This window comes from Notothenia rossii, assembly GCF_949606895.1.
Source record: "Notothenia rossii genome assembly, chromosome: 6".
NCBI lineage: Eukaryota > Metazoa > Chordata > Actinopteri > Perciformes > Nototheniidae > Notothenia > Notothenia rossii.
The window spans coordinates 57827305-57841268 of record NC_136909.1 but is presented as its reverse complement, the minus strand read 5'-3'; the positions used below and the strand labels follow the sequence as shown (position 1 = coordinate 57841268).

General features: G+C 40.8%; 1 protein-coding gene across 1 annotated transcript in view; it reads right to left on the bottom strand.

Annotated features, from left to right (window-relative positions):
- LOC307044623 (uncharacterized protein) overlaps positions 1 to 6229 on the bottom strand; it is a gene marked incomplete at its 3' end in the record, with an annotated part of 164485 nt that extends 158256 nt beyond the window's left edge. The window contains exon 1 of the mRNA XM_079689934.1: positions 5950 to 6229. Within this exon, the coding sequence (XP_079546060.1) occupies positions 5950 to 5962 (13 nt within the window). The 5' untranslated portion in view covers positions 5963 to 6229. The remainder of the gene's footprint in view (positions 1 to 5949) is intronic.
- Positions 6230 to 13964: the final 7735 nt, after the last annotated feature.

Sequence of the window (13964 nt, the reverse complement as noted above, 5' to 3'; positions counted from 1 at the left end):
GAAGTGGTGAAAGTCTTTGCAGTTACACCCCCTCGAGAAATGTCAGCTGAACACGTTTTACAAATCGCAATCCGCCCCTCTTTCTCTGATATTTTTAAATATCTCCAAGCGGCAGACATGTTGGCTGTGAGCCAGCCACGAGCATGGTCGCGCGCCGTGCTTGTTGCCGCGTTTTGATTACGTCATCACAACAACACGTTAGCTTACCAACGTAACCCTGTTCTCTGACATTCAGTGATATTTTTTCGGTGCTAAAACCCTTTCGGCCGAAAGAGCCTTTTTAACCATTTTCGGCCGATAATTTTCGGCGGCCGAATATTCGGTGCATCCCTACTCAGAATGACTCATTCAAGTCAGAAAAGTGAGCTTACCTATGTATGTTCATCAGTGTGAACCATGGGCCTGCATCTGGCTGGTGAGAAGTTGAATGTCAGGTTCCATTCTAGTCACAGCCAGTCTCAAACACTGATGCAGATGTTCATCTGTCAATCTTGATCTCATCTGAGTTTTCAGGTGTTTCATGTGTAAAAAGGTTTGCTCGCAGATATATGTGCTGCCAAAAAGTGTAAACATCTTCATTGCGTGTTTTTTTATGTTAGGGTACGTGTCGTTTGGGAGGGCGGCATAGAAGTCAATGAGACTGTTGGGCTTGAATGCGTCTTTCAGAACATCACAGTTCTGTAACTCGGCCAACTCAAACTGATAAGAAGGCTGGGCTTCATCGATGTCGGCAAGAAAGGGCTTCTGGAAAAGACGGATTTCTTTTGCATTAACATGTAGTATCCGGAATCGCCATCGAACTCCGCATTCAGCATTTCCAGTGCTTCCACACACTTTTCAGCTGGGAACGGGACCGCTGGGTTCTCTGCAGAGAGGTTTTGTGTAGCAGGGAGATGGATGAAGTTGTGCTTTTTCACTTGTTCCAAAAGCAGCGCGAGTTTCACCTCAAATGCTTTTATGTGAGAATACATGTCGTAAATCAGTTTCCCCTGGCCTTGTAGCTGCAAGTTAAGGCTGTTCAGCATTTCTGTCACGTCTGTTAAAAATGCGAGGTGCCATTTCCATTCTGGGTCGATCAGGTCGATGGGACCGTTTTGTCTTTTGAATGAAGAAATGCGTTAATTTCAGCTCGTAAAAACGCCTCAATATTCTGCCCCGGCTCCACCATCGGAGCTCTGTATAGTACAGCACATCGCCGTGTGCAGACTCCAGTTCAGACAGGAATTGTTGGAACTGCCTGTGTTTAAGTCCCTTTGCTCTGATGAAGTTTATGCATGACACCACAACCTTCATGACAGAATCCCACTTCAACACATTGCAGCACAGTGCTTGCTGGTGAATTAGGCAGTGGACTTGTAGCGGGGCGGTGAGACCCCGTTCTTCCATCTCCCGGTTCATGCGTCCTATTAGACCCCGAGACGCGCCCACCATACTAGGAACCCCGTCAGTCGTGATGCTGGCAAGCTTTGACCAGTCTAGGTCCAACTCTTCCATGGTTTGGCATACTTTGCCGAAAGTATCCTCCCCCGTTGTAGTCCCTTTGAGACTTTGGAGGGCTGCCAGCTCCTCGCACATCTCAAAGTTTGCGCTAACTCCACGAATAAAAATGAGCAGCTGCGCTGTGTCTTGCACGTCCGTGCTCTCATCCAGTGCTAATGAAAAAAAGTCAAATTATTTTGTCTTCTGCTGCAGCTGGGCATATACATTACCCCCGATAGAATCACGGTATTAAAGACATCTTTCTTCTCGGGACACACCTCTTCCACGACAGCATTCAAACATTTCTTGACAAACTCTCCATCAGTGAAAGGTTTACCGCTGCTTGCTATCAGTTGAGCAACCCGAAAAATGGCCCGAACGGATGACTGGTTCAGCTGAGCTTGGCGTACAAATGTATTCTGCTGATCTAACAGTCCACTTTTTAGCTTTGAGAGTTTTCTGCTCGCATTTGGCCTTGCAAGTTATCATACTTGTCTTTGTGACGGGATTCATAGTGTCGGCGCAGATTGTATTCTTTGAATACCGCCACCGCCTCTTGACAGATGAGATAAACAGCCTTTTCTTTGCATTGAACAAAAGCATAATCGTTTGACCACTGCAGGTTAAATACCCTGCATTCTGAAATACATTTTTCTCTTACCTAACCTTTTCGCCATTATTCCGTTCTATTTGACAGTGGCTAGTCTAGGATTCGCGTTGCCAGACTGAAAAAAAAATCATAATGCGTCTCTGGTATTGTTCAGGGGGCCGGGCCAAATGTGGAGGCGGGCCGTATCCGGCCCGCGAGCCTTAGTTTGGGGACCACTGATATAAAACATGAAAAGTAGATTAATTACTTTTAATAAATAAAAACATATCTAAATTAAAACTGTTATCAAACTGTCTACATAATTGGGCTTAATCAGGTGCTACAGAAAACAATGTATTGAATTATAAGATTGTACGTTAACCTTTTTTGTTTGTCATGATGTTAATGTTATGGGGGGAAATGGTATAGATTATCCAGAGCTGGTTTAAACCAACTTCTCTATATCCCTCTAAAACACAAAAGAAAAGGAGCACTGATTTAATAACTGCACACGTGTTTCTGGCTTGACTCTTGATTGTAATACGAGGGTAAATGTAATGCAAGCCTGAAAAAAACATGAATGTCTTTGATGTTTTTCAAAACACAGAGAAGGAAGGGGCAGAACCATGTTTGGGGATGGTTCATATTATCCAATTGTGAATATATAACATGTTTCCCTCTGAGTGAAATCTAAATATAGGCTAGTTCTGAAGTCTTATATGTTTGTTTGTACTTTTTAATGTTAACTTTAACCCACCATCTTTTAACAGCATTGGAACAATAAGATGTTGATAGCCACAGTGATATTTTGTGAATTCCATTGTGGGAAAGGCCTTTATTACAGAAGTAAATCTAACAGTCCAGATGTTCACCAGAGGCTCCTCTTCCAGTTACAGCCTCACTGTGAAATATGTGATGGACTGATGTGTGAGCCACACACACACACACTCACACTCACTATCAGGGTTAGGTAGTAGCGGACTACATGAGTACTACGAAATGATGTTATCAGGTTACAACAAGACTGTATTCCCTTACTGATTTAATTTCTGCTTTGTAAGTTCTACTATTCTGTAGGCTAATACTTTAAGTTTGAATCTATACGCCTACTGCCTGAATCTGCTTTATGGTTTTCACTTGCTATACTTAATTTGTTCTGTTTTTATTTCAGTAGGTGATCCAATATGTTCATAACATAGTGTGTGAGTGAGAGCTTAACTGTGTGTATTAAACTAAAACAGAGCATTTCAGGTTCTTGCAGTTTATTGCCCATCCTTGATGCAGCTTGCCCTCTAGTGGTTAGTCCGGGTCACTGCTTATCCTTCCTTCAGCGGTGTTGGAAAGTTGGAGAGTACATTGCCTCGAGTATTATTATGTCAATTTACTTCTTCCAACTCTGGGTACTAATGAACATTATACATGTTTAAATATATTCAGAAAAACATTACAGATATTTTAATTTTGTGTAAACTATTTTCTACGGCAAATGAAGTCTTATTATATTAGATGCACATGGAATGAAAAAGAGATTTGTTACCTCTGCTTTTTCTTTTGGTGTTGCTCAATAGGGTATCGTGTGCAGGTGGGGTGATCTTAGGGAACGCGTCAGTATGTATTTTGGCAGAAACAAAACTGAACAGTTCAGAATGAACATAGAGGAGGAGAGGCTGAGAGACAGATCACTGAGAGGATGCAGCTTGACAGCTAATCTGAAGTAAAAGTACTCATAATGCAGATTTCATTTCAGAACAATATATATGATATGTTTTGTAATGATTGATCATTAAAGTGTTCTCAAAGCTGGTAAAGGTGCAGCTAGTTTGAATGACTTTGTATACTGCAGGGTAGCTTGTGAATTTACTCAAGGTGGAACTAAAGTCTGATTTAACACTTGAATATATTTCACATCCAGATCTGTAAAGTAACTAAAGGTATTAAATAAAATGACTGGAGTAAAAAGTACACCATATACCTCGAAAATCTTACTAAGTAAATTCTTAGTTACTTCCACCACTGATCTTTTTTTATGTAAACATATCGATTTTTGCAGTGTGAACCATAGCATCTACAGCTGTTTAGGTTGTATTACACTCTATGAATACCGTGCAAATAAACTAATAGTAGACTTTGAATGAGACAAGGATCACTGCAATAAACACAGTGGGGAGTGTGAAAAATTATAATTATTTAATGGGCTGTTCTTAAGATGTCAAAGAGATGTACGATGAATGTTTTTTTCATATTTCCAAGTTTGTTATCTTACACAGATAGTACAATTTTTTAAGATACAAAAATAAGTTACAATGTTTATACAAGAAACAATGATTGAACAAATAAATGAGAAATTACGACTAATAACAAATATTTTCTCATTACATAACCTGTCTTTGATATGTCCTTAATGCATCAATAATTTTAATAAAAGGATTTAAAAATATCTGGTGCTTTATAATGGCCATTTTGCATAACGAGTCATTTTACTTTTGGAACTTAAACTAGTTTTCAATGCTAATAGTTATTTACTTTGACTTTAAGGTGGGGTAGGTAGTTTGGAGAAACCAGCTCAAGTGCGCTAGAATTTGAAACTACACAGCCGGAAGAAATCTACCACTTCCTCACAGAGCCCCTCCTCCAACACACACGAACGTGCACATGGCCAATGAGGGCACGAGATAAGTTTGTGCACAGATGGGCTGCAGTCAAATAGTCCATTTAGCTTAGGAACCTTCCTAACCGAGTGGAATCACCCGGAAGTCCCTCAGTGGCAGCCATGATAAGTGCCGTTCGAATTCTCTAGATAGAATGATAGGAAAGGAGGTTTCAAACTTCCTTTATAACCTCCTTTAGCTTAGGAACCACTGGACCTCCCTAACCGAAAGGAGAGGAGAAAATGCTGCCCCACAATGCCTTGCAGCCGCAGCATTTAACGTCACACAACAAACGATTATGACGGAAAAATTATATCATGAAAGTTACGGTGCTTATTAAGCATTTTAAAATGTATGTGGTAAGTTGCCAAAGTGCTTTGTTTTGAACGTTCATCAGTATTATAATCAAAAAGAGAAATATGAACGTTAGTTTTTCCTGAAATTATCAAATAAAGTCAACATTTCACTGAGCTGTGTGGGGTTTGTTCAACTTTTAAAATATGTTTGAATGGTGATATACACAGTGATAGGTGTTAAAGACTAACGTTTATAATAAATACATTTGTATTGATTTTAAGATCTTTTCATAGTTCATACAATCATACGTATTGGGATCATTTGTATTAATGTGGACCGGAGGGAGAGGGTGATGAGCATAAGTTTCACTTTTTTATTTCAATTCCAACTTTGGTCATGAAGAATATGTTTCTCTGTTGTTCATAAAGCATAAAGCAACAGCATCAGAGCACGTTACAGTCTCTAGATGAGTCCGTCGTTCTTACACAACACGGATGTATACATCCATGTTGTAGTCCGCTAGAAAACTGTAGTTTCCATAGTTTCCCCACAGCAGCAGACGCACAAAATGACGTCCGCTGGCGCATCATAAACACGTCGGATAGTGAAAGTGCATTCGGATTCTCTGAAGTACCGCAGTCTCTCTCTTCTCCTAAATCCTTTTGAATTCTCCTATACACTATCCCTTAACCCCGTGACGTTTCACTCAGAGGTCAAGGAATAGGAGATAGGTTAGAACTTAGGAGCTGATTTTTAAACTATCCGAAAGCAACCTTGGAAGGCTGACAGGCAGGTAGGCCATCACGTTATTTTACAGCGCTACGGCTTCCAGAGATGATGGAATTTTATGGATTTTTTGCCAAAGCACTTGGGATGTTAGGAGCATTCCATGGAATATAATAAAAAGTGTATATCGAGCCGGTTTCTCTAACTTACCTTTAAGTATCATTTTGAATGGAGGACAGGTTCGGTTCCAAGGGCCTTTCTCACTTCGGTTAAATGGATTCCTTGCGTCCCTCACTTGCGTCGTTTCCCTGTGACTAGTCCCTCCCACCAGGGAAGCATGGAGGGACGCAAGGAAACCACGAGAAGCAGGGAAATTAGTTTTAAGAGCAATGGGACGTCCTTTCCTCCGGAGCGTCACGTGAAGCGACGTCCGTTTGTGATGACGCTGCACAGCTGATCGTCTGACAGCAGCCAGCTCTGTCCCCGTTATTTCCACACACACCCCTGCCTCTGTTAGTACACATTTACTGACACAAACATTTGTATCATCTGTTGTAGACCGAAATAAATACAAATAAAATAATAATTAATTTTCAAAAAAGATAAACGCCATTCTTAAAATGTATAAACGAACAATAGTTTGATTAATATTGATTAGAGTGCACAAAATAAATAAAATAATTGAGAGAAGCAAAAAGAGATATGTTATATATCAAAACCCAGTTAGATTAACATTCATTGGATTGCACACTTTGTTTGTTTGTTTGGATATGTAGCAAATTAACATTTTAAATAGCACTTAATGACAGACTGAATGGAAATGATAATAAATGAAAATGTAAAACGAAAAAAGTGATCATGAAAATGTTTCCAAAAAATGAATAAAATGATTTTTGACCACTTTGTTGTTCAGATATATCACATATTTGTAACTAAATGATACATTAATTGAAACAAAAGACGGTATAAACTGAGGAGTGACTCACGTGAGGTTCATGTATTTTCTTCACTCCGCTGGGAAACTGCTCTCATGTCAAGAAGCATCACATCAGTGCATGCACTGCATCGTCCAATCAGTGAATGATACAAAGTAAGGGGGCCGGGCAAGTGTCTGAGGATTTCATCGGAGGATGGTCTGGTGGTTCCTCGATTATAGCTCCTCCATTAACGCTCCTCGCTCCTCCGACAAAAATAAGGCCATTGGGACGCTACTCAAGATGGCGCATAAAAATCAACTTCCGGTGAGGGGGGTGTGCTAGTGGATCGCCGGAGCTGTATTAGATTAACATTAACATGCTTATTGTAGTTGTCAGTGCACTGCCTTGCGGCCTGAAGCACCATCCTTGATGGAGCATATGTGTGGGCTGGACCTGTATTATAAGAAAGGAGTGAGCAGAGAGTAGAGTAGTTGTCAATACTTGTTCAGTTTTCTGTGACTATCTGCCTCACCCTCTCAGACTTTCAGTTGCACGCGCTACTAAAGAGACGTGTTACCATGGAAACCAAACAATGGTGTAGCTGTATTAAAGTCCGAGTGGAAACAGTCCTGAGTAAATCTGATTTAGTCAGAAATCGGGAGAAATGCGGGAGAAATATGACCCCGGGAGGAAACCGGGAGAGGGCAATGAAATCGGGAGTCTCCCGCCAAAATCGGGAGGGTTGACAAGTATGGTCGGGCGGGTAACGTAATGTCCACATGATCTGAACTGTTATTACCTGCAGTATGCAGTGTTACTGCTGGCGCTAAGGGCTGGTTGTTTTAACCATTTTCTGAGTTCCATCATTGACTGCTGTGTAAGCACCTTGCAAATGACGAACGCGCTGGGGCACAGGTCACGCGCACTTGACATAATAACGTTACTTACTGTTTAAATTGACCAAATAAATGCAGCAGACAATGTTATTTAACCACAATTACAATTTATTTTATTATTATTATTATTATTATTATTATTATTATTATTATTATTACTACTATTATTATTATTGTTATTACATATGTAATATTTTTCACTTTTATTTTTGCAGGGGGGGGAGTGCATAACGACTCAACTTATGCACCCCCGTAGAACCGGGCCTTTTACATTTACTTATAGAGTACATGTTACAGGTCCCAAAAGCTTGGGTACCACAGCAACAATAAATGATATCTGTAGAAAACAGAAAAGTGCAGTAGCAATAATTATACACAGGATCCGGTTGATCGTCTGGATTGCTTCTTATTCAAAATTCAAAGTACACAGTTACATTCAAATAGCTGTACTTTACAAACATCACATTTCTCCATTTAAGTTATCCGTCTGTCACAGTCAATTACTGTATCTCAAGGAGAAATTCAACATAGTCAATATAAACACATAACGCTATCAAATAATACTTTCTATCCATATATTTATCTTTACCAAATATAACATTATGGAGATCACATAAATACACTGTCAATGTTAATAAACCAAAAACAAGGCAATCTGCCTGCAATTCTTCACTCAGGTGAACAAAACAGATTACCCGTGCACAGCAGCTAACCTGCCTGCGAGCCTTCGGTCAGGTCACATTTACCCAGGCGCGGCTGAAGCCCGCGAAAATGGCATCTATTGTTGCCGACAGTTTAGTATTTTTAAAATACAGTTACTATTTCAAACATGCTCAAAACTTTCTGACACACTCTCCTAAACATCTCCAACATTATATCTAATTAAAACAAATTAACATCGATCATTTTCATCATGTAGTGAGTTGACCTGTAGAAAACAGAAAAGTGCTGTAGCAATAATTATACACAGGGTCCGGTTGATCGTCTGGATTGCTTCTGAGGAGGGTTATGGCTAGAAAGGATCCATCAAGTGCAGGGGTCTGAAACCTTTTTGACCAAAAGAGCCATTTTGCTGCTTTTTCCAAAACATTTTTTTGTCTGGAGCCGCAAAACATATTTCATAGCTTGATAGCTAATAAAGTTGTATTTATTGTTATATCAGAAAAAAACTACAGTTTTTTTGCATTTATTAGGCTATTTATTACATTATATAAAACTGTTAAGCTCTAATAAGAAACAAAGAACTCCTATAAGGAGAATTAAAAATAATACACAGGCCTACTTTAAAATAAATTAAACACAGCACTTGGGGAGTCCTCTGCACATTCGAAGGAAAAATAAATATTATTAAAACAAGCCCACTTTGAAATAAATAAAACATATAGCTGTACCCTAAAAATAGTTAAAGGTAGGGTAGGTAAGAATGGAGAAACCAGATCGAGTGCGCTAGAATTTGAAAATACACAACCGGAAAAAATATGCCTCTTCCTTCAGACTTCCTCACAGAGCCCCTCCTCCAACACACACTAATGCACACATGACCAATGAGCGCACGAGATAAATTTGTGCACAGATGGAAGGCTGACAGGCTGACAGGCAGGTAGGCCATCCAGTTATTTTAGCCGGGCCGGCTCAGACGATTGGTCTTGCTTTTTACAGCGTGAAGGATTATTTGAATTATTTGAAGTATTAAAGTAACGTGTTATGGCAGGAAAGTTAAATCTGGTATATTCATTTTAATGTCACCTTATATAGAATGTGTGTTAAATGTGAAGGGACAAAGTATATTTTCCCTCCCCAATATATTGAGGTGAAGTCTTTGTGTTTAGAGAGGGATGCAAGCAGGGGACGTCCTAATTTGGGGATAGCTCCAAGACTCTGGAATGTGCCCCTCGTAAAAGAAGAGGGTGCGTTACACATGCTTAGGGCAAATGTGTGTGTTTTCATTGCAGTAAATATATGTGCTACATGATTACTGTTCAACTATACCTCTGTTCTTATTCTTTCATGTGTGGGTACTAAATGGCTACAAACATTGTGGAGAAATTAGCTTAAACATGTTTTATTACTCTATATGAAATGGAAGCAGCTTTTATGATAGGGACGAGAGAGCTGGGGGAGGGGACATTCTTCCGAAGATTTTCAGCATGTCAATTATCAGGGAAATCTACTTGTTTTAAATAGACGTGTGTGGTTAATTACTTTGTATTAATAATAATAACAGTATGTGTAAAGGAAGCTGGAAATATACAATGTGAAACCTTTTATTTGAAGTAAAGATGTGAACAATAGCTCAAATGGCGAGAGGGGCTGTAGGACAAATGAGTGTGTTCTCTATATTAGGCCTGTGTGAAGTTTGACTATTTGAAAAGCATCTCTAATACTGCTTAAGAGCATAGGTAATGTGTTCCTCGTTATTATTGATATGAAAGTAATTAACATGTATTACGTATATTTAGCCAACTATAACAACTATATTTTAAAACATACTTTTAACTTGTGTGTGGCAGCCTGAGGCGGGAAGATGGACTCAGGGACAAAGGGCCATAAAGGGGATGTGTGTGTGCTGGCTACAAGATGTGAAATAAGATAAGGAAACTTGTTGTTGAGAGCAGGTTCGTACCAGACACCTTCGTCAAACTGAAAGAGACTTTTTGTTTCCGGGTTTCTTCTGCTGTGTCGCACTGATTGGGTGCGACAGGCCATGTGTTGGTCTCTGCCAATAAGATGACCTCTGGGGGAAAGCACGCACACACCTCCTCCTGTGTTTTTAGTATGAAACACTGTGTTTTCCTTTGGTTCGCGCTCTTGTTTTTAACCGGCCGTTCCTGAGACCTGTCTCACACGTGGTAGAACCTGAGCCCGGAGTACTCTGCAGAGTGCTTCGTGATTCCTTTGTATTTGTATTGTTACCTTGTATCATTAAAACAAGATTATTGTTTCACTTGCATTCTGGTGTTTCTTAATCCCTTCCTTTTTACGAATTTACCCAGCTTATATAACGACACGCGGAGACGAGGTTGGTTTTAAACATCCTCCAAATCTCCAACCAGCGCTACGGCTTCCAAAGATACATTTTTGTATGTATTTATTGTCAAAGCATTTAATATATTCATTGCTATCGGGATGTTAAGAGCATTCCATGGAATATAACAAAAAGTGTTTTCTGAAATAAATTACATACCCCATTGAATTATGACTGAAGATTGTCAGCTGTCTTCCTCTCCGTGTTGTTCCCGTTGTTCCTCGATACGTAAAGGCTGCAGTGTAGCACCTTTGACAACTTCTCTCTACATATCAAACATACCGGTAAACCAGCATTGTTTGCTGTGAAAGCATATAACTCTGTCCACACAGAATTAAATCCTGTGTTCCTCCGGTACTTTTCTTTGATTTATCCATAGTTCGCTTATCGAGCCGGGGGTCAGGTTATTCACCCGCAGGAAAAGGCGCTCGCGCGGGACCGTAGCAGGATGTGACGCATATTTTAGTTGAGCTAATTAAAACCGTTTTGTTTTTTATTTATGTGTCACAGTATCATCTCAAAATACAAGATACGAAACATTTTCAACCATGCAACAAAATATAAATAGTCCTACAAATACTTTTATTTTATTTCCTTCTTATTTTTGTCTAAGCTCAAGGGAGCCAGAGCAGAGGGCTTAAAGGGCCGCATGCGGCCGGTGGGCCGCGGGTTGCCGACCCCTGGTCTAGTGTAAAACTCTCGCGATAGTTTGCAAGTCACGTGGCTGAATGTTTACGTTTGGCAGGCAGCCTTTCAGTTACGATCGGTAACATCAGTGGGCCACAGCAAATGATGGTGAGAAGCTAAACCATCTATTAATTATGTCAATGACAGGGAGTGTGATTGTTGAAATAGGGTGTTAGCGGTCTTGCTGTTCAAAGAAGAATGACAACACCGTAGATCACCAACACTATGGTTTATTTTTTATTCACAGGCAAGTCAACGTTGTCGCAGTAAAAGTCCCAAGATAGCTCCTGGTGCAATACAATGTTCCCTTTCAGTGTTTTACTATTATGTCTGATGTTTCTCTATTAATATTACTGCTGCATTAATGTGTATGTTGCATGTTACTGCTGTAGGTGTGTTTCCGAGCCGCTCCAACGAGAGTTACAACGAGAACGTGACGTCATATTTACACAAGACGGATCCTTTCTAGCCATAACCTCTGAGGAGGGGGCGGAAGTGTCCCCCCTGAAATAACACAGATGTCACCGCTCACCTGCCAACGGTTCCACCTTGGCGCTACTTACTCGTACTGCTTCTCAAACAGTACAGATAAACCATAAAATGATATGAATATCACCAAAATAAATACAGATAATGTTGGGCTTTTCAAAACAATAAATTCACTGTTTAGCAAAAATAAATACAAGTAAATACACAACTAATTGTACCATTTTTGGGGTGTACCACACACTCCCCCACAAACAAAAGCGGCTCCTGACACTACCTATTTAAAACAGTTCGACTCCCTTGGTCATTTAAACTCTCAAAAATATACAAAACATTTAACCTTGTGGGATACCCCAAAATCTGAATACTAGAACCTTAGGTACCCATGTGTGAGTGTCTATTAACCATTCAATAACAGTAAATAGGATATGTGTATGGTAGGTATGTGGAAGGAATGATGGGTGTGTGTTGAAATGAGTGAACATATGGCTGTGGATACTGGTGAGTGTAGACTGTGGGCTGTGTCCCTATGGCATTTATCATGACATGTGGCTGGTAGGTTGGTTGACCTAGGGATGTGTATGTGAACATCTGGCCAGGGTGTCGGTCTCTGGTAGATCTTCTTAGTGCAGGCTGAGTCTCTTGGACATCTCTTTCTTGGTCATCGGACTGACACAGAACTTACTCATTGTAAGGCTGAGGCTCACCAGCGCTTGGCACTTGTTCATCTGGTCTCTGTTGTTCTTCCTCAGTAACACTTTCAGATTCAGGCCCAACAGGAACTGTTTCCTCAACACAAACTTCTATCTGCTCAGGCGGGTTTTGTGTCCCACAGTTAACCCTTAGATGAGGCCTGGCTTGTTCATTTCTTGGCATACGTAGCCCATACCGTGGAGCTTCATCTTCATCTGATTCACTTGTGTCATCATCATGTCTTTGTTCAATCGTGTTTGATGGTCTTGTTGTCTTGACGTTTGTCTTTTGTGGTTTGGCTGGTGCGTTTGTGACAACTGGCTCTACAGGTAAGTTGTTTACTTGGAGCAACAAGTTTCTGTGGAGAGTGCGGATGCGACCTCCCCCTGTCTCTGGGCTCACCTTATAGACGTGGTTATCACCAAGCTGTTCTCTGATGATGTAGATTGTCTTTTCCCAATAAGGCTTTAACTTGCAGGGACCTCCTCGTTCAGTGAGATTACGGACAAGGACCCTATCTCCTGGCTGAAGAGTCACACCTCTGTTTTTTCTGTCATAATAATGTTTGCCTTTAGCACTCGACTTCTGGCTGTTGGTGCTAGCTATCTTATATGCTTCGATCATTTTCTCTGCCCATTTTTCTGCGTAACTTCTGGCTGTCCTTGGTTCGTCTTCTGCTACCAACCCGAAAAGTAGGTCAGAAGTCGTGGGTGACAACCAATACAACAGATAGTGTGGGGAGTAACCCGTCGACTCGTGCTTGGTACAGTTGTATGCATGAACGACATGATGCAGGGGATCTTTCCAGCTCTCTCTCTCTCTTTCTTGCCCAGTGTTCGGAGCATTTGCAACAGGGTTTGATTAAACCTCTCAGCAGGGTTTCCTTGCGGTTGATATGGGGAGGTCCTGGAATGGCTCCAACCGGAAAACTGTCTGAGGGCTCTGAAAAGCTCATTTTCAAATTCTCCTCCCTGATCATGGTGGAGTTTAGCTGGATATCCAAACCGAGGGACAAAGTCATTGAATATTTTGTCAGCAGCCGTCTTGCCTGCCTTGTTTCTTGTGGGGTATGCTTGGGCAAACCTGGTGAAGTGGTCGACAATCACCAGAATGTACTCGTACCCTCCACGGCTGGTCTCAAGGTGGAGAAAGTCAATACAGACAAGTTCAAGAGGTGAGCTTGATGTTAGACCGCCCATGGGCGCTCTGTCATGTAAAGCTGGCTTCTTCTGCTTTATACATTGACATTTCCTGTTTATGTACTCTTCAATATCCATTTTCATAAAAGGCCAATAAAATCTTTCTCTTGCAAGGCTCAAGACTCTCTCTATACCAACATGTCCCATATTGTCGTGCAGGTGAGTGAGGGCTGTCTGCCTATAGGTAGTCGGCAAGACTAGCTGTTTGCGACCAAGCGTCTTCCTATACAGGAGGCCATTTTCCAAGTACAGCCTGCTCCACCCTCTTGAGATTTTCCTGGTCGATTTGTCCAAAGTCCCGCGTATTTCTTCAGTCATTTCT